Source organism: Piliocolobus tephrosceles, chromosome 5 (genome assembly GCF_002776525.5).
Source record: "Piliocolobus tephrosceles isolate RC106 chromosome 5, ASM277652v3, whole genome shotgun sequence".
In the NCBI taxonomy this organism is placed as follows: Eukaryota; Metazoa; Chordata; class Mammalia; order Primates; family Cercopithecidae; genus Piliocolobus; species Piliocolobus tephrosceles.
This window is the reverse complement of record NC_045438.1, coordinates 96,636,671-96,658,424: the sequence shown is the minus strand read 5'-3', so window position 1 is coordinate 96,658,424 and position 21,754 is coordinate 96,636,671. Positions and strand designations below refer to the sequence as shown.

The 21,754-nt window shown below is 36.7% G+C and overlaps 1 protein-coding gene across 12 annotated transcripts in view; it reads left to right on the top strand.

Annotated features, from left to right (window-relative positions):
* SENP6 (SUMO specific peptidase 6) overlaps nt 1–20,760 on the top strand; it is a 116,080-nt gene extending 95,320 nt beyond the window's left edge. For 8 of the 12 annotated variants that reach the window (XM_023219268.1, XM_023219267.1, XM_026454547.1 and 5 more), the window contains 7 exons: nt 551–643; nt 5,939–6,366; nt 11,988–12,091; nt 13,812–13,900; nt 15,993–16,061; nt 16,154–16,304; nt 17,868–20,572. In XM_023219268.1, coding sequence (XP_023075036.1) covers nt 551–643; nt 5,939–6,366; nt 11,988–12,091; nt 13,812–13,900; nt 15,993–16,061; nt 16,154–16,304; nt 17,868–18,077 — 1,144 coding nt within the window. In that variant the 3' untranslated portion in view covers nt 18,078–20,572. Of the gene's footprint in view, nt 1–550; nt 644–5,938; nt 6,367–11,987; nt 12,092–13,811; nt 13,901–15,992; nt 16,062–16,153; nt 16,305–17,867 lie in introns of all 12 variants that reach the window. The other 4 variants (XM_023219266.1, XM_023219270.1, XM_023219274.1 and 1 more) reach the window with 1 other exon arrangement.
* The last annotated feature ends 994 nt before the right edge of the window (nt 20,761–21,754 follow it).

Here is a 21,754-nt window from a genome sequence, read left to right as displayed (position 1 = left end):
TTAAATTTAAAACTAGTCTTAGATGTCTTGAATTCATGGCTGCTATGCATGATAATAAATAATAATAAATATTTTCTCTTATTTCAGCAATTCCTAATGTTGCCTCTTAGAGTTGATAATAGTCATTGGTTTTGACCAGTGCTCATAGCTATATTGCTTCATCTACCATCAGATAATGCTCACTTTTCCTACTGTTTTCTCCCCAGTTACCCTAAGGTTTGCTTGGCTACACCTCTCAATATAGTTGCCAGTACCAATTCTGCAGTAATAAAAATAGTAAAGAGAAGTCTAGGCAAGATAAGCACTAGAACTTCCGCCCCTCAGATGGAGTAACAGGAGTAAAATATCTTTCTCCAAATTCAACAGTGGGTAGTCCCATGTCTTACTAGTTTCAATCCAACAAGTTCTATTTTCTTTCCCCAGTTTGTCAAACCATTTTATGCAACTGTTTGAGCTATTACATCTGAATCTTCTTAATTTATAAATCACTACATATAAGCTGGAGCACTAGAAATATTTCAGAAGCTTATAATTTATCTCTTTCTTACAGAATACAGCAAAAGCGACATGGGAGAGTAAAAACATGGACCCGGCATGTAGATATTTTTGAGAAGGATTTTATTTTTGTACCCCTTAATGAAGCGTGAGTAAGGATTTCCTTTATGTAAATGATGGCAATTTTTAAATAATTAGTATGAGGTGAAGAATTCATTTTAAAATGTCTTTCTGAAATCTCTTGTATATATTCATATTTGTACTGCCTGTTTTACAAGAATTAATGCAGTTTCACAGTGAATCATATAAGATACTGAATTTTACAGACAGTAGACCAGATACCTTTCTAATCTCATTTTATTCGTTAATGTCAAATAATACTATTTTTAAAAAAAACAATGGTGCTTATTTTCTAGCAAATAACCTATAGAAAAGTATTATTTTTACAAAAAGATGATTAGGTCACATAAAAGAGTTGGAATCTTAAGTTTAAAATACACTTCTGTTTTTAACCAGAAGGGAGAAATGATGGTTGGATTTATGCCATTTTTCAATTAAAAACCATGCAGACTACTTGAAGCAGTTTCTGAGTAAATGGAAGTGTTTAAATATTTACATTATTCTCTCCCAATGACTAGGTAGTATTATTTTACAAGTAAGACTTAAAAGTTTTTTTTGTTCTGGCCGGGCGCGGTGGCTCAAGCCTGTAATCCCAGCACTTTGGGAGGCCAAGACGGGCAGATCACAAGGTCAGGAGATCGAGACCATCCTGGCTAACACGGTGAAACCCCGTCTCTACTAAAAAATACAAAAAACTAGCCGGGCGAGGTGGCGGGCGCCTGTAGTCCCAGCTACTCGGGAGGCTGAGGCAGGAGAATGGCGTAAACCTGGGAGGCGGAGGATGCAGTGAGCTGAGATCGGGCCACTGCACTCCAGCCTGGGCAACAGAGCGAGACTCCGTCTCAAAAAAAAAAAGAAAAGTTTTTTTTGTTCTTTTGTTGTTTTTCTATGCCCTCGATCCAAAGACCACCAGAAATACACTTGTAGTCGGAAAACTTTATTACTTACATCAAGGAATAACACACACCATGGGCAGCTCTGGAGCCTCTCATTAAAAGGGAGTTTCAAAGAATCTGTGAAAGAATCTGGGTTTTCCTTGGGTGATAATGGGGGAGGGTCTAAAGTAGTGGTGGTTTGCCTAGGTAAAGAAGTAGCATTCACTTATGTAAAGAAGAAGAATGTTGACTATTTTGTGATTTCCAACTGTAACCTTATATTTTTATCTGCTTAGACAAATTATGATATGGCCCTACTTTGTCTCACTCTATCATGGTTGCAAAATATACATTCCTGGAGTTGGTATTCTATGAGATTATTTATGTATAAGTCTAGCTGTGCCAGGCTAACTTCCAATTTTTTTTTTTTTTTAACTTTTGTAGAGGTGGGTATCTCACTGTGTTGCTCAGGCTGGTCTTGAACTCTTGGCCTCAAGCCGTCCCCCGACCTCAGCCTCCCAAGTAGCTGGGATTATAGACATGAGCCACTGCTCCTGGCAGAGCTATATATTTTTAAATTCATATTATCATAGTAAAATTTAAAACTAGTTGATTTCTTCATTCTCTTCAAAATTAGGTTTTGGCTGGGTGTGGTGGCTCACGCCTATAATCCCAACACTTTGGGAGGCCAAGGTGGGCGGAGTACTTGATCTCAGGGATTCAAGACCAGCTTGGCCAACATGGTGAAACCTCGTCTCTACTGAAAATACAAAAATTAACTGGGCGTGGTGGTGTGTGCCTGCCATCCCAGCTACTCAGGAGGCTGAGGCAGGAGGATCGCCTGAACCCGTGAGGCAGAGGTTGCAGTGAGCCAAGATCATGCCTCTGCACTCCAGCCTGGGCAGCAGAGTGAGACTCCATCTCAGAAGGAAAGAAAAGAGGTTTCTTGACTGGGTACAAATTTGTCTTGTAAAGTAACATGTGAACAGCTTACTGGGTGAAAGGGAGGAAAGCCATTTGTCAGAAATGAATTATAAAAATTTTAAATAGAAATATAATTTGATTACACAAGATTTAGGGATAGAGACACATCCCTCTTAATCACTATACCTGTGCATGGAAGTTATTATCAGTGCTTCCAGTCATCTTAGTGAGAGGTAGAGAATGAATTCTGTAAGAGGACTCTACCATTTGTAGATTAAAACATAGCCTATAAATCAAGAGAGCTTGTTTTTGTTTTTGCTTTTTTTTTTTTGAAGAGATAAAGCTACAAATACTTATGCATTAATTATGTTAGATTGGCTGCCATATATTTGTCATCTGTTTTGTTTTTATTTTTTCTAGTGGTACCAATTTTTTTTTCTTTCTTTTTTTTTTTTTTCTCGTGATAGGGTCTCTCTGTGTCACCCAGACAGGAATGTAGTAGCGTGATGTCAGTTTACTGCAGCCTCAACCTCCCAGGCTTAAGCGATCCTCCATCCTCAGCCTCCTGAGTAGCTGGGACTATAGGTGCATGCTACCACACCTGGCTAATTTTTGTTTTTTTTTTAGAGGATGAGGTCTTGCCGTGCTGCCCAGACTGGTCTCAAACTCCAGAGCCCAAGCAATCCACCTGCCTTATCCTCTCAAAGTGCTGAGATTACAGGCATGTGCCACTGTACCTGGCCCGATTTTTTTCTTAAGTTTCTAAGCTCTTTATTAAAAATTGTTATAGTAATTTCCAGGAACACAAATTTGATGTATGGATCTAATCCATCTTAAGTGAAATTGCCTGGGTATTTTGTTTTGTTTTTTAGAGACAGAGTCTCATTCTGTTGCCAGGCTGGAGTACAGTGGTGCAAGCATAGCTCACTGAAGCTTCAAACTCTTAGGCTTAAGCGATCCTCCTGTCTCAGCCTCCCGAGTAGCTAGAACTATAGGTGTGTGCCACAGGCCCAGCTAATTTTTTTTTTTAATTTTTTTTTTTTTTTTTTTTTTTAGAGATGGGGTCTAGCTATGTTGCCCAGACTGGTCTCAAATTTCTGGCCTCAAGCAATTCCCCCACCTCAGCCTCCCATAGCATCAGGATTACAGGCATGAGCCACTGCGCCTGGCCAAAAGTCTGTGTTAGCCTCTCTCCTACTGTTAAAGTTAATGTAGCTGTTATTAAAAGGAATCATAAAAGCAAAACCCTGGCTTAATGGAAGTAATTGTTGGAAGTAATTGTCTGATTCAGCTTTCTCTTCTTAGGCCAAAAAGGATTTTTCCTAGTTTTTAGGTGAGGAAATTTATAGCTTAGCCATATTGGCATAGCTAAGAAATGTTAAGAATTGTGATAGGCTTTATTACAGCAGTAGGTTGAGAGTCACTGTATTATACTGTATTTTATCAATTTTATTTATGTTGAGATGGGGTCTCACTCTGTCTCCCATACTGGAGTGCAGTGGCACCATATTGGCTCACTACTACCTCCGCCTCCCAGGCTCAAGCTATCCTCCCACCTCAGCCCCCAACCACAGTAGCTTGGACCACAGTCACGTGCCATCACACCCAGCTAATATTTTGTGTTTTTGGTAGAGATGGGGTTTTGCCACGTTGCCCAGGCCAGTCTCCAACTCCTGAACTCAAGCGATCCACCTGCCTCAGCCTCCCAGTGTTGGGATTACAGGTGTGAGCCACCATATCCGGCATCAATTTTTAAAACACACTTTTTTCTCATTGCAACATGTCTGAAGTTGAGATGTGAGTTTATAAATAAAATAAAATTAGCTATGTGTTAGAAATGATGAAATGAGGAGGTTAGTGCGTTAGCCTGATCTAAATCCATAGGGTACTAAGGATTAATAATGAAGAACAAGAGAGAAGCAAGCGTTCATCCATCTGGCCTTCACAATACTGAAGATGAAGCCAGCCAGCCTATGACAGCCATTTCTACTGGATGCTGTTCGATGAAGAGATAGATAGTGCTGTTTCTTAGTACTACCTTAGGTACTCTAATCTTTTGCAAAAATGAGAATGTAGAATAATTTTTATCCATGGCAAGATAATTTGTTTTTCATCCAGCAAATATTTATTGAAAACCCTACCATAGGACAAACATTGTACTTGACCAATAAGCTTCCTGACATCTATAGCCTATTCCTAGTATCCCAACAGAGCCCTGTGTCTAGCAAAAAATGAATGTTAGCCAGTACTGTACAGCTTCTTGCTTGTGTCCTGTACTCTACTGTTGGGAACATTGATACCTGAATTCAGCTGTATCATAAGCACCTATTTGATAGCTGGAACTGTCTACTAATACTTAAATTTTTGTGCAAGGACTAAATTAGATATGTTATTTCTTTTTAATGTATTAAATTTCAATATAGCATGAGATAAAACATTACTTATATATGTATTTTGATATTAATTAAGCCTTTCCTATCTTAATAACACACAGTAACAGTAAAAAGAACAAAACTATATATGCAATTCTTAAAAATGTTGAAAATCATATGACCTAATTAGACTGCTGAAGACAGTTTAATCTTTTTTTTTTTTTGAGACAGAGTCTTACTCTGTCACCCAGGGTGGAGTGCAGTGGCACAGTCTTGGCTCACTGCAACCTTCACCTCCTGGGTTCAAGCAGTTCTCCTGCCTCAGCCTCCCGAGTAGCTGGGACTACAGGTGCACACTGCCACGCCCAGCTAATTTTTTGTATTTTAGTAGAGACGCGGTTTCACCGTATTGCCCAGGCTGTTCTCAAACTCCTGAATTCAGTCCTGAATTCAGGCAATCCGCCTGCCTCGGCCTCCCAAAGTGCTAGCATTACAGGCGTGAGCTACCGCCCCTGGCCGATAGTTTAATCTTTTTCCATCTTTTTACATAAAGAGAAGGCAAAGGGGAATGACAAGTTGCAAAGTAACATACTTGCCAGAAAAAGCAATGAATTTTTCATTCAAAAAACAAGAAAAGGTTCAGGGATTGTTTGCAAAAGTAAATACAGGCTACATAATTTTAATACAAACTATGTTATTTTTGAATAAACATTGTATTCTGTTACTGAATCAATAATCACATAAAACAAGATTAATTTGAGAATTTTAAAAAAATAAGTTTTTTTTTTTTTTGAGATGGAGTCTTGCTCTGTCACCTCCAAGCTGGCGTGCAGTGGCACAATCTTAGCTTACTGCAACCTCTGCCTCCTGGGTTCAAGTGATTCTCCTGCCTCAGCCTACTGAGTAGCTTTTTAGTAGAGACGGTTTCACCATGTTGCCCAGACTGGTCTCGAACTCCAGACCTCAGGTGATCCACCTGTCTCAGCCTCCCAAAGTGCTGGGATTACACGCGTGAGCTACCCCACAGCCAGAATTAGGCATTTTTAATAAATTCATTGGCAAGAACTTTAAAAACATTTTAATTGATATGTATTGCCAAATATAATAAACTTTTCTAATAACATATTTAGTTATTTCATTTGTTTTTTACAGTGCACACTGGTTTTTGGCTGTTGTTTGTTTCCCTGGTTTGGAAAAACCAAAGTATGAACCTAATCCTCATTACCATGAAAATGCTGTCATACAGAAATGTTCAACTGTAGAGGACAGTTGTATTTCTTCTTCAGCCAGTGAAATGGACAGTTGTTCACAAAACTCTTCTGCCAAGCCTGTAATTAAGAAGATGCTAAACAAAAAACATTGCATAGCTGTAACTGATTCCAATCCTGGGCAGGAAGAAAGTGACCCTCGTTATAAGAGAAACATATGCAGTGTAAAATATAGTGTGAAAAAAATAAATCATACTGCGAGTGAAAATGAAGAATTGAATAAAGGAGAATCTGCATCCCAGAAAGTTGCTGATAGGACTAAAAGTGAGAATGGCCTACAGAATGAAGGTTTAAGTTCCACGCATCATACAGGTACGTATCTAAATGCTTTGAAAGAATGAAAAAATTCAGAATAATCTGGATTTTTTAATAAACAGGATTAAGATCCTGTTTTTTAAAAAAAAAAAATGAGGTTAATGGCTGGGTGTGGTGGCTCACACTTATAATCCCAGCACTTTGGGAGGCCAAGGTGGGAGGATCACTTGAAGCCAGGAGTTTGAGACCAGCCTGGGCAACATAGCGAGACCCCATCTCCAAAAAAAAAAAATAGAAAATTTTTAAAGAATTTACTTATAACAATATAGTAACACAACTTACTTTTAATTTATACTGAAGTGTAATTATAATAACTAACTCATGAGTGTAGCTTAATGAACTTTGATAAATGTATACATAGAGTCATGTAATCACTACTGCAATCAAAATTGAGAACCTGACCAGGGCACAGTGGCTCACACCTGTAATCCCAGCCCTTTGAGGGGCCAAGATTGGCAGATCACTTGAGCTCAGAAGTTTGAAACTAGCCTGGGCAACATGGTGAAGCCCTGTCTCTACCAAAAATACGAAAACTTAGCCAGATGTGGTGGTGCACATCTGTGGTCCCAGCTACTTGAGAGGTTGAGGAGGGAGGATCGCTTGAGCTCAGGGGGCTGAAGTTGCAGTGAGTGGAGATCGCGCCATTGCACAGAGGGAAACCCCATCTCAAAATAAAAAAACAAAAAAATTGAGAACTTTTCATCACTCCAAAAAACAATCCGCTTGCGCCCTTTTTGTACTCTGTTTCTTCTGTCACCCCTAGAGTGCAATTTTGAAATTGTAGAACAAAGTTTGTATTTTCCATTTATTGGAACTTGGATTTAATTTCATAGGAAATTTACAGTGTTCAGCATTAACAGTAGTTGTGCAGTCTTAGATGTATAAGACAAATTTACCAGTGTATAAATTGAGATCAAATGGACCAAGGCAGAAACTAAAGTTTTCTCCTCAAAATAGTTGTGGACATTCCAATTAAAGTTTGGTTCTTCATTCCTCACTCTCCTTCACTGTTTTCAGTGGGAAGAGGAGCACTGGTCCAGTCTCTGCTTGTTTAAATCTCTCTTCAGCTCTAATAAATTGATTGTTGTCCTTGAGTCAGTTCCGTAGTTGTAGAACCTGTTAAATCTAGTTGTGGCCAGGTGTGGTGGCTCACGCCTGTAATCCAGCACTTTGGAAGGCCGAGGCGGGTGGATCACCAGGTCAGGAGTTTGAGACCAGCCTGACCAACGTGGTAAAACCCCATCTCTACTAAAAATACAAAAATTAGCTGGGTATGGTGGCACGTGCCTATAATCAGGAGGCTGAGGCAGGAGAATCACTTGAACCCAGGGGCGGAGGTTGCAGTGAGTTGAGATTGTGCTACTGCACTTCAGGCTGGGCAACAGTGAGACTCCGTCTCAAAAGTAAATAAATAAATAAAAACTAGTTTCTGTTCAAATTCTTAAATTTGATATCAAGTCAATTGTATAATTTCCTCTCCAACCTACAAGTAAAATAGTCCTTGCCATAAAAACCCATAACATGCTATATTGTGTGCCTTGCAAACTTCTTAAACTGTGAATAGATCTACTACATTTTTCTTCTTTTTTTCCTAACACCTTGCTCATGGAACTAATGAATTTTCTTTGGATGAAAAATATTGATAGGACATAGAATAAATTATGTGAATTCAGAAAGAACCTATCAAAAATTGTGAATATGGAACATACTCTTGGTACTTACACCAGCTTATATTATTTTAGTGAGTTAGAAAGCTATTGTTAAGCTTTTTTTTTTTTTTTTTTTTTTTTTTTTTTGAGATGGGGTCTCTCTTAGTCACTCAGGCTGGAGTGCAGTGGCACCATCTTGGCTCACTGCAACCTCTGCCTCCCGGGTTCAAGCGATTCTCTTCTCAGCCTCCCTAGTAGCTGGGATTACAGGTGCATGCCACCTCACCCGACCTGTTGAGCTCTTGTAAGAAATCTCCTGAGCAGGAAAATCTAGAGTAGATTAGTGGCTGCTTGGGGCTTTTGGGGGTGGGCAGGTGAGGTGGGTGGGAATGTAGGAAGAGAGTGATAGCTAAGTGGTATGGGGTTTCGTTTTGAGATGATGAAAAGGTTTAAAAATTGGTTGTGATGACTGTGCATATACTAAAAAACATTAGATTGTATACTTTAAATGGGTGTATATGGTATGTGAATTAAATTTTAGTATGGCTCTTTTTTTAAGTCTCTTTCTGGCCAGTAATCTTACGTACTTTAATGTGAATTCAGATGAATTAAGGTGCTTGACTTAAAGCAATGGGACAAAAGCCTAGGGCTTCATATACACCAACTCCAGAGATTTCTAGTGCTCTCACCTACAAATTAATTTTCTGGTCAAGTAACATCCAGTTAAATTTGAGTAAATAGCCTCAAAAATCCTAATGGAGACCAAAGCCAAAAATAACTTGTTTTATGTAGTTTGCCTTCTTAATACTTGTTTGTCCCAGTTACTCATTTTTGAATTATAGTTTGTACATTTTTGTTTTGTTTTTAGTATGTATATACCATATCAGCTATCTCTTCCTCTGAAACAAATGTTTTACAGAAAATCACATACAGTGATTTCACATACAGTCAACAAGTGTTGACTATGTCAAATAACAGGCTGTAGTAAATAAGTGGAAATTAGGTTTTTACAGTAAACTAGGGAAATAACAATGTGTGGAATCACTACTTTCACTTGCTGTTTTTTCACTTGACACCTTATGAAATAGTTGGCTTGGCCATGGTGCATGAAAAATGTGTACGCTTAAACTCTAGAATCACGCTCAGCATCTTCACATAGTCTCATATGAGAAGTTCTCAGGAACTGACACTGATTGAGAGAACCACTGATCAAGTCACCACCTCTCAGTTTACTCCATATCATTTGTTTATAGAGGGAATTGACTGCATCATTTAAGCTGTTTTTCTCCTGTTTTTGAAAGGCATTCGTAGTTTAGTTTGTGTAAGGTAGATAGATATTTATGTGACCACACACATAGATAATAATGATTTGCTGCTAGAAGTAACCCGATTGTAACTGACTCATTCTGAATTGCCTGAAGATTTTGGACAAATGTTATTCAGATACAGGTGTTTTAGCTTTAAACAGACTTAAAAATACAGATTTTTAGAAAAGATAAATTGAAGAGGTCATTCTTTTTTTTCTTTTTTCTTTTTTTTTTTTTTTAAGACAGGGTCTCACTCTGTTGCCCAGGCTGGAATGCAGTGGCACAGTCACAGCTCACTGAAGCCCCTACCTCCTGGACTCAAGCAGTCCTCCCAACTCAACCCCCCAAGTAGCTGGGACTATAGGCATGTTTCACCTGCCCGGTAAAATTTATTTTCTGTAGAGACAGGGGCTCCCTATGTTGCCCAGGCTGGTCTCAAACTTCTTTGTTCAAGCAATCCATCCATCTCAGCCTCCCAGAGTGTTGGGATTACAGATGTGAGCCACTGCGCCCAGCCCATAGTGCTTTTTTTGTTGTGGTGGTGGATTTTTGTTTTTTTTTGAGACAGAGTCTCACTTTCATACCAGAGTACAATGATACAATCACAGTTCACCGTAGTCTCAACCTCCCATGTTCAAGTGATCCTCCCACCTCAGTTTCCTGAGTAACTGGGACCACAGGTGCACACCACTACACCTGTATGATTATTTTATTTTGTTTGCAGAGACAGGGTCTCGCTATGTTGCCCAGGTGATCCTTCTGAACTCAGGTGATCTTCCTGCCTCAGCCTCCCGAAGTGCTCGCTATTATTACAGGTGCTAGGCCACTGTATCTGGCCCCATGGTGCTTTATTGGTTTATTGGCTATTTTAAATAGTATGCTTCTGAACATAACAGTTAGATATATATCTTTTCTCTTTTTTTGAGACAGTCTCGCTCTATCACTGAAGTCAGAGTACAGTGGTGCAGTCTTGGCTTACTGCAACCTCTGTTTCCCAGGTTCAAGCAATTCTTCTGTCTTAGCCTCCCGAGTAGCTGGGATTACAAGTGCATGCCACCATACCCGGCTAGTTTTTGTATTTTTTAGTAGAGACAGGGTTTCACTGTGTTAGCCAGTCTGGATTATATCTCTTTTCAGATTTTTCGCTTCCTTTTCATCCCATCTTGTTTATATTAATATCTTAACACCTTTTTAGTAACTTAAACCAAAATTAATTTTATCCTGTCTAAAATACTTAAAAGTCATGCTTTTCAAATTTTTGAAAGGAAAATAAATAAAAATCAGCTGGACAGAGTGGTGTGCACCTGTAATCCCAGCACTCTGAGAGGCCAAAGCAGGAGGATGGCTTGAGCCTGGAAGATTAAGGTTACAGTGAGTTATGATTGCATCACTGGACTCCACCTGGGCAAAAGAGTGAGCGAAATCCTGTCTCTTAAAAAATAAATAAGGCCAGGCATGGTGGCTCATGCCTGTAATCCCAACACTTTGGGAGGCCAAGGCAGGTGGATCACTTGGGGACAGGAGTTCAAGACCAGCCTGGTCAACATGGCAAAACCCCATCTCTACTAAAAATATAAAAAATGTGGCCAGGCGCAGTGGCTCATGCCTGTAAACCCAGCACTTTGGGAGGCCTACGCGGGTGGATCACGAGGTCAGGAGATCGAGACCATCCTGGCTAACACGGTGAAACCCCATCTCTACTAAAAATACAAAAAAGGAGCTGGGCGTGGTGGCGGGTGCCTGTAGTCCCAGCTACTCTGGAGACTGAGGCAGGAGAATGGCGTGAACCTGGGAGGCAGAGCTTGCAGTGAGCCGAGATTGCGCCACTGCACTGCAGTCTGGGCAACGAGCGAGACTCAAAAAGAAAAAAGATGCCAGGCATAATGGTATGCACCCGTAATCCCAGCTATTCAGTAGGCTGAAGCAGGAGAATCACTTGAACCCGGGAGGCAGAGGTTGCAGTGAGCCGAGATTGTGCCACTGCACTCCAGCCTGGGCGACAGCAAGACTCCATCTCAAAAAAATAAAAAATAAATAAATAAGTAAAATAAAATTTTGAAATGGTAGTAAATCTTACATTTCTTTGAAACAGTGATTAGCTTCTTTCAGCAAAATAGTTCCTTATTATTTGTCTAAAAACAGACCTATTACTTACTTGTAGTTAATGTTCATTTTTGCCCTGAATTGTATAATTTTCCACATTTTCGAAATTTTAATTATAACATTATGCAGTTGCATTTTATTTTATGTTCTGTGATTTGCTGTTTCTGTTATAGGTTATTTGCTGACATAGGTTATTTTCAGACTGTCATAGCTTTCATTACTAAAGACACCTGACTTGCCTAACACAAAAGTACTTACTTCTTTACACATATACATATATATATATATTTAAGTATATATACACTTAATCATATAGCTGATACCTAGTTTTTAAATTTTAATGAATTTTAGCATCTGAGTAGTGGAAACAACTGTAATTGACATGTCAATCTAGGTTTTTAAAATAACTCACTTTATGTTTGTGATATTACACACTAAGGCAGATTTTGTGTCCTTAACTACTATATCCTTAATTAACTACTAGCATTAATTTCAGCCTCATATACCATGAGTGATAGACATGGCCTTTTTTATTATGTAATGTTTCTTACTGGTACAGATGGCTTAAGCAAAATCAGACTAAACTATAGCGATGAATCACCTGAAGGTGGTAAAATGCTTGAAGATGAACTCATTGACTTCTCAGAAGATCAGGATAACCAGGTAAAACTTAATGCTTGGCAAAAAGTTCTAATGTTTTACCTAATTAAACGTTTTTCTTGCTGACCATGGCGGTGCATACCTGTAGTCTCAGTGACTTGGGAGGCTAAGGCAGAAAGATCTCTTGAGCCTAGGAGTTTGAGTTCAGCCTGGGCAACATAAGGAAGCTCCATCTCTTAAAAAAAAAAAAAAAAAAGGAAAAATAAAAAAAATTTACTTTATAAAGTCTTGTAAAGCAGTTTCTTCAACTAGTAATTTATCATGGCTTCTGGATTTGGATCATATCTTAAAAAACAAATTCAGCTTTCAAGTCAGAAGTTGCCAGGATAAATGTATTCATGCTGTTGTTGCTGCTACTGTGGTGTGGACTGAACTTTAATGTAATATTAATTATCCCACCCTAACTCAGCTACCACCACCACTACCCACCTTCCTCTTTCAAAGCATTTATGGGTCATACTTAACCTTTAACCTGACTTGACATTCAAGAAGCGAATGTTTAAATCTTCAGTTATGTGGTACATGAGTACCAAAAAAATTATATTGTTTTCCCATTTTTCCAGTGATTTTTTTTCTCCTGCCTGATTCAATTTATATATGTCATGGCAGAAGCAGATAATATTTAAAGTTAATATAGGTGAATTCTGACTTTTCCTTAGAGTCTCATTTGACATTTCCTTAGAGTCTCTTATTAAATACTGTAAATAAACAGTATTAACACCAAGAATAAAGTATATCTGTGAAAATACTTTACTTTTTAGCTTCTGTTAAAGAGGATTTTTTATTGAGAAAAGTTTATAATAATCCTACAGCATACCATTTTGTTAATTCTCTGACCTTTCGTTAGTTGTTAGGACATACTGAGTTGTATAATAGTGAAGATGGCTTTATACTGTACCATCTTTCCTTTTGCTTTATCTTCCTGTGAATAAAAGGCATGTTATGATATCTCTTGGTTTACAATGTATGGCAGCTAAGTACAGCTTTTCAATCCAACATATATAGGAATTACATTCATGATTTATAATGAGCACTTAGGTACTTTTGATTATAGCAGTTACCTGTGATGTGAACAAGCTAATGTAACTGTGCTTTATTATTGCTATTATTCCTACTATTGATTATTCCATTCATAAAGTTGCCAGAAGCTTTCTCAAAGAACAACAATGACCAAAACAGCCTTGTTTACATTCAAGAGAATCTGCAGAATAAGGACACAGTGTCCTTAAGTTAGCTTCTCTCAAGTGAGATGGATATGTGCGTTTCTCAAGGAAAACAGTGTTTCCAAAAACCCTTTAAATATTTCTGGTGTGAAAACATTATTCATGTAAAATAACATGTTTTTTATATCCTATTGTGAAATAGCTGTCTTAGCCAACAAACTAAATTTTTGAAAAAATAAACTAAAATCAGAGCAGTGATATTTGGTGGGATAAAAATCGGTCATAATATATTCAATCTTAAATATTTATTCTAGATTGAGTAAATAGATGTAACAATTTGTTATAAACCTTTGGTAGTTTATCTTCCTTAAAATGTCAATGTTGTAGCATTAGATAATTGGAACTAAGTAACATATCATATCTCTATTGTCTAATCACATAAATAAAGAAACATTCTTGACATTCATTACAAATATTTTGTGTCTAATGTGCTATTTTGTTAGGTTATTAGTTATTTAGATTATATATTTTCAATATTAACAGTAGGCTGTCTTTTATAGGATGATAGCAGTGATGATGGATTCCTTGCTGATGACAGCTGCAATTCAGAAATAGGACAGTGGCATTTAAAGCCTACTATCTGTAAACAGTAAGCATTAACTATGTATCTTGCAAACTACATAATTTTTATTTCAGTATGCTCATAAAAGAAAACATAACAGGACTTTTTTTTTTTTTTAACAAATACTTAAGCAAAACTCATAAATGCTGTCAGAGTCAGTGAGGAAACTTGAGGCATGCTATCCAGGGATTAAAATGGGAAGAATGGGTAATCATTTCAGTCCTCCATCTGCCAGTTTCCCCAGCCTCTGCATGCATATGTGCACACACAAATGTTTTGTTTACATTTTTTTTGTATATATTTGTTGAAACAGAGTCTTGCTCTGTCACCAAAGCTGGAGTGCAGTGGCACGATCCCAGCTCACCACAACCTCTGCCTCCCAGGTTCAAGCGATTCTCATACCTCAGCCTCAGGAATAGCTGGGACTACAGGTGGGCACCACCATGCCTGGCTAAGTTTTGTATTTTTAGTAGAGATGGAGTTTTGCCATGTTGGCAAGACTGGTCTCAAACTCCTGGCCTCAAGCGATCTGCCTGCCTCAGACTCCCAAAGTGCTGGGATTACAGGCATGACCCATCGCGCCTGGCCACAAGTTTTGATAGTGAACCACTGTTCCTTTTTACTTACAGTGTTTTGGAGCAGAAATTACTATATATCAAAATAGTAACATAGGGTTGGAGTTTACACTGATTCCTTAGCTGCTTTATGAAGGCTGTGGAGTAACCCAAGGCAGATGTAAAAGACATGTTCCAACTGAGAGCTCCAAATAAGAGGAGTCAGTTTTGGTTTTCAGAAGTACATGTTTATTCTGAGGTCTCTCCAGAGATGTTGAACTTCTTAGATGAAGTATTACCTATTTCTAGGTTTAATCTCCTTTGACTTTTTTTTATAGAAAATGTTGACAAACTATTAAGAGACTTTGAAAATGAAGCATCATTTTACAGAAAAATAGAGACCTAGGGTAGTTAAAGAATCTGCTCCAAACTGTATAAAATTTTAGCAGGAAGAACCTAGATCAATTCCAGACACAGTGGGTCACACTTACGATCCTAGCACTTTTGAAGGCCAAAGCAGGAGTATTACGTGAGGCCAGGAGTTCAGGACCAGCTTGGGCAACACAGTGAGACCCCATCTCTGGAAAAAGTTAAAAAAAAAAAAAAAAAGAACCAAGTGTGGCAGCTAAAAAATAACCTAGATTTTTTTTAACATTTGAGGGCTTTGGGCTCTACATTAGACTTCCTTACTTGAGTTTACAACATAACTTTATAGAATTAAAATATTGAAAGTTGAATCATCAGCCATCAACATTTATATACAGAGTTATACAGAGTGTTATACAGTGTGTTCTGAAGTTAAATCTTGAGAAAAAAACACATTCTAAACTAATTGTTTTATATGATGATTACCTGTTTTATCTATAATAAATTTTAGTTAAAAATGAGGTTTTTGGCTGGGCGCAGTAGTACATACCTATAATCCCAGCACTTTGGAAGGCTGAGGCGGGCAGATAGCTTGAGCCCAGGAGTTCTGTACCAGCCTGGGCAACATGGAAAAACCCTGTCTCTACAAAAACTATGCAAAAATTAGCTGAGTGTGGTCACACATGCCTGTAGTTCCAGCTCCTCAGGGGGCTGAGGTGGGAGGATTACCTGCACTCAGGACATTGAGGCTGCAGTGAGCCGTTATTACGCCACTTCACATGGTGACAAGAGTAAGACCCTGGGGTCGGGGGGATTATTTTCTTTCTACTTTTTCACGGCCCTTCTTTTGTTGATTTGGAATATGGGGATGTTCAAATTTTCAGAATTGTTTTGACTTTTTCCTAATTTTGAAGTACTTTTAGAAACCAACTACAGAATTTTAGTATAAAATATAGCTAAGATACGGTTAATATTCTATAATTCAATATTTAATATATCCATAGATATTTAAGTATTATTAGATTATAAAGTTCAAATGTGTCTATAAGGTTCATTTTTTTCCCCGTCACTAGTACTGAGTCATACAAAGGGGATTTTGGAGGTTTTAAATTTGATTGTTTATAATATGCCACTTTTAATCCTTTTATGCCTTTGTAATATTATGAAGTATTTGACTTTTGGTCATTTTTGCCCTGCAGACCTTGTATCCTACTTATGGACTCACTCCGAGGCCCTTCTCGGTCAAATGTTGTCAAAATTTTAAGAGAGTAAGTTCACACTTTATTTTGTATTCTGATGGGGTGAAAAACTATGTATATTTATATATACATGTATTCTTAATATATATGAATTATTGCAGGTATTTAGAAGTGGAATGGGAAGTTAAAAAAGGAAGCAAAAGAAGTTTTTCCAAAGATGTTATGAAGGGCTCTAATCCAAAAGTACCACAGCAAAACAACTTCAGTGACTGTGGTGTATATGTATTGCAGTATGTAGAGAGCTTTTTTGAGGTGGGTTTCAATTTGTTGGATCTGATATAATAAATAATAAAATAGTGCATTTGACTTTACCTTAGTAAAAAACACAATAAGCAAATATTTCAGAGTTTCAAAATTATTGTTTCAAAAATTGTTCCATGGAGCAAAAGCTTCTAAATGGAAGAACCTTCCAGGCATAAAAATAGTATATTTACAGTTCATCAAATCCAAGGCTTGTTGAGCTCATTCTATCACTGAACAATCAACCTGCCCTCTCTGCTAGCTCTTTGCACCTTAAGAAATCTCTCCCATGATTCACACTGCCTCTTTTAGCCTCTTTTCTCCTCTTCATAGATATATTTCTTAAGAAGTGTTTATATTCACACTCTAATTCTACAGATTGTACCTTTGTAATCTCTAAAATCTGGCTTTATCCTTACCCTTATGTTAAAATTGCTCTTGACTTTCCAGTACCCTTTGACAGTGTCAGCCATTTCTTCCTCACTCTCTTGGCTTTGACTTCAGAGGTACAGTACCACACATACCTCTCTTGGATATTCTTTATAGTGATCTTGACTCCTATCTTCATCCACCATACAGTGGATGACCACTAGGTTCTGTGAATTGTCACTTAATGTCAGATACGTTTACTTCTTTATCCTAAAGTGTCACTATTCTGAACTGCTATACCAATCTCTAACAGATTCCTGTGCCTCCTGCCTTTTGTTTTTCATGGTTGTTTTACAAAAACATAATCTAATCCTGTTACTTTCCTACTTTAAATCTTATAGTGGCTTCCTGTGGCTGTTGATTTACAGAGCAAAATCTTTCACATGATTGATAAGCACCTATGTGATATGACCCCTTATTTAAGCTTCTAGCCTCATTTTCCCACCATTTTCACTCTAGCATTTAATATAACATCCAGCCACCTGAATGCCATTGTTTGGTGTTCTTTCTTGCCTCTAGGCCTTGATTCACATTTCCTAACCTGGAATATTCTTTTGTTGCTTCTATCATATCTTGGCTGTCTAACATATATTCATTCTTCAGGTCTTAGCCTAAACATCACTTCCTCTTGGAATTGCATAAAATCCCCAGATATGTATTTTCACAGTACTCTATACTTCTGTCATAATACTTGCCATATTTCTTGTTTTAGTTGTTGAATTACCTGTCTTTCTAAACTGGAGCTAGCAAACTCGTTAATAAAGTAGTAGTAAATATGTTAGACTTTGCAACTGTACGGTCTCTATTGCCTCTTAGTTCTGCTGTTGTCCAGTGAAAGCATCTGTAGACTAATATGTAAATGAGTTAGTGTGACTATGTTCCAGTAAAACTTTATTACAGAAACAGGCAGTGGGCAGAATTTGGTCCACTGGCAAACCCTGATCTAGACTGTAAGATCTGTGACAGAAACTGTGTCTTGTATCTCCAGTACCTAGCACAGTACTTGGCCTGTGATAGATAATACACAAATACATATTGAATGAGTTGTTGGGTTTTCTTATTTTTAACTTTGGAATGTTGCTGTGATTGAAATGAAAGGTTATTTATTACAATTTTCTAATATGCATTTAATTGTTTTATTTTCAGAATCCAATTCTCAATTTTGAACTACCTATGAATTTGGCAAACTGGTTTCCTCCACCAAGAATGAGAACAAAAAGAGAAGAAATCCGAAACATAATTCTGAAGCTGCAGGAAGATCAGAGCAAAGAGAAAAAAAAGCATAAGGACACTTACTCAACAGAAGCACCTTTAGGCGAAGGAATAGAACAGTATGTCAATAGTATCTCAGATTGACCATTTCTGTTACTTGTCAGTTCTACCTTCAAAAACGAAAAATGACTTTCAAATTTGGGTGTAGACAGTAAAGAACTGAAGTGCTCACTACTCAGTGATTTGGAAATTTTGATGCTTGTATAAATGTCACATAATTAATTTCCAAAGGCGTATGTATTAAGTAAAAGTCTGTAAATATGTTAATGAGGCCAATTTTTCCAACATTTATAATTATTTTTTTCACTTGTTAGGAAGCTTTTGTTATGTATTTTCTGTTAATAGTACCTAAAATTGCAACTTCTAAACACAAATAAAAAGAAAATATTTATAGGAGGAAATGATTAATTTGATATTCTTTAGTGAACTTGTTTAATTCCTCAGTGGGTGTGACATATTTCATGGGAATATTCAGATATCTATGGTAATATTTTGACCCTTTATATTTGTTCTAAAATAAGTCAAAATGTGAAAATAATATTAAATCTAAGATTTTGAACTAAGCATCTTTATATAGCTTGTGTAACAGGAACAAAGTAACAGCCTTTCAATTCAGACACTGCCTTGTGTTCAGTGAACCCAAGAAATGTAATAAATATTTGTAATTTTACACAAATATTTAAGAGGAAAGAGTATTAAGAGCCATTCAAAAAAAGTAACCTTATAGTACTAAAAAATAACTGTTCTTGCATATATTATCATCAAATGCATTTTTGAAGACATCAAAGACTCAGGTTAAAACTGTTTTGGTAAGTGCAGCTTGAATTTCAAATATCCCGTGTTACCTTTCTATATTAGTTTGAAGTATGCTACAATCTGTGTCATACAGTTAATTGATAAGTATTTTTAATCTGTGTAAACACAGGAATTTAAATAGGAATTTACTATTTTTTGGTAAACTTTTGCTATTTTTTCATTGCTCATTTTGTTCTTATTATTTTGGTAAAGTATCAGACTTTTTGCTTGAGTTTTTCAGTGTAAATTATTTTTTACATGTAAAATTACTGTATTCAACCAATTGCATAATACATCAAAAATCTTTGAATTCCCCTTTAAAAGTACTAAAATTTGATGGTTTCCATGACAGATTTATAGCACATATAGGGATCTTACATATATCTGCAGAAACTTCATTTTTCAAATGAAATGATATATACTTCTTTCAAATGAACTTTGAAACTTGAAACATAGTCATTTTTTGTTAAATACTGAATTTTTAAATACACATATCAAAAATAGATGAGAATAAAAAGAAGGCCTAATCATCAGCAATTATTTTATTTTTAATTTGGCCACCTCTGACATTGCAATCAATATCTTAGGGTATTTTCTTGAATTTAATAAAGTCCCATGGGTGTCTTCAGGGTGAATGGGAATGTTAACAACAACCAAAAAATATCTATTGAGACACAATAGAGTCTCAATAAGAGAAATATTAAAATGAAAGAAAGGTCACCATTAGTGATTATCAATTGTAGTTTGTTACTTTGAACTATATTTCTGATTATCTCTTTATAGTAGTAACTTAGAGCTATTAGCTCAGATAATTAGCTCAGATAGGAAAAACAAATTCAGTAAATAACAAATAATAATTCAGTAACAAAAAAATAATTTTGTTATTTACTGAACATGGCGAAATGCTTTTCAATCTCTAATAAAACTGGGATAAAAAATTGAAGTTTTTTTAAAAACCTAATAGCAATAAGCAAAATTGGCACACATTTTTTTAATGAACTATATTTTGTCAGAATCTGAAGGTACTGAAAAACTATTCTAAAATGCCTACTTTTGTGTTAATTTGTAATGGTTACATTTTGCACCCTTAGATAATGTTTGATAAGATAAAAATACAATTTATCCCTTGTACCAACTCAAGTCAATCACATTTTAACATGAAAAATATAGATTAATGTATGTCAGCTTTCTAGAGGTAGAATACTCAGCTATTTGATGGTTTTTTTCCCACCCCATGTGAAATTTTATTTTTGGAAGTTATGCTAGTGACATTGCAATATATATTGAAATCTTTGGAGGCTGCCAGGTTAAGCTTCAAAATTAGACTTGAGAATCTTTGGTGTATATGCACATTCACTTGATAATTGTGTACTCTATGTAGTTTAAAGTGGGATCAGCCTTTTAAAATGTGTTATGAGTACTTAGAAGTTTACAGAGGTTTGTTACTTGACACTGAAACTGCATGATGAGTATCTGGTGTCTTAACTAATTAGATAGATCTGTTGTATTGGTTTTCTTGTTGGATAGAATAACAGTTAATCATTTTTAGAAGAGTTTTAGATTACTTGCCATAAAATTTGTATGTGTCTCAGCTCTTGTTAGTTTAGGAGCGGAGGTGGTGGTTAGTCTCTTCTCTTTAATGTTGCTGTACTACTTTCAGACAGCTGAAAACTTAATGGTGTTATTTCAAGTTCACATAACCCTAAAACAGCTTTTCTTTGTGTAGTAACTTGTGCTTAAACTTTTAGTCAATTAAATGTAGGAGGTTTTATTTGAAAGCATAATTGATTCTCTAAATTACATCTTGTTTTAAGCTACCAAAATGAATTCAATAATTTTTATTTAAAAAAAAATGATCTCTGAAAATTGTAAGACAATGTAAAAAGAATAAGTTTTAATTCCCCCAAAATCAATAATTGTACTTAAAATCTCAGACAATTCACTGAACAGGAATAATAAAGAACATATTTTAATATATAATATGACCAAGAGTTTGGTGGAGCAAAGCGACTGGAATATAACAATGGAAGGGAATAACTTGGTCAGAAGAAACAACTCTTATGACTCAGTGTAGTGCTGTTTGTCTAGAAGAGATACAGATAGCAAGGCTGCTCTTTAGATCACTGTAAGGACAAAAGGAGAGGGACATTATTGTTAAGGTGAACTACAGGCTGTCTAGTCAAGTGGATGTAAGTAAATAGTCGAAGACCACCAAGTGCAGAGAGGCAAAACCAGACTCTTATCTACTAAGAAATGTGCTAAAATACTCCAACAGGGATTTCTGGTACATTTGTCATTTCCTACTCAGGAAGAAGAAAAAGGGTTATGAAAACTGCTATTCCAAAACTTCACTACCCGTAGAGGGATAATTGGTTGGTTAAGTGAAAGCAATGTGAATTATGGGGGAAAGTAGCCCAGCCCTACCATCTTAATTCTTAGAAGCCAGATCAAAGAATAATGCTAGAGTTTCCTAAAATACTATTAAGGAAACCACAGTACAGTGTACTTAGAGAAAGATACCATCGACTCATGGCCTAAAATACTCATAAAAGTTAAAAGCATAGAGGTCTTTATTACAAATGATTACGGTTAAATTGTCCTTAGTGGACATGATTACAGTGAGAAGGATGGTACCCAAAAATAGGTTTGTTTTTTTTTCCTTTTTTGAGACAGGGTCTCACTCTATCACCCAGGCTAGAGTACAGTGGCATGATCTTGGTTCACTGCAACTTCCACCTCCCTGGCTCAAGCGATTCTCCCACTTCAGCTTCCTAAGTAGCTGGGACTACAGGTGCATGCCACAAAACTAGGATTTTTATCTAAACATGTATTAAAATCATCCAAGGAGCTTTACATACTGTAAATATTTCCCAGTTATTTCTGGTGCACACCTCCTTGTGGCAAGCCACTGATTTGAAAGGATCAGTATTTGTCTCTGGTGGCTTTCTTGTTGCTGGTCCCAAAGG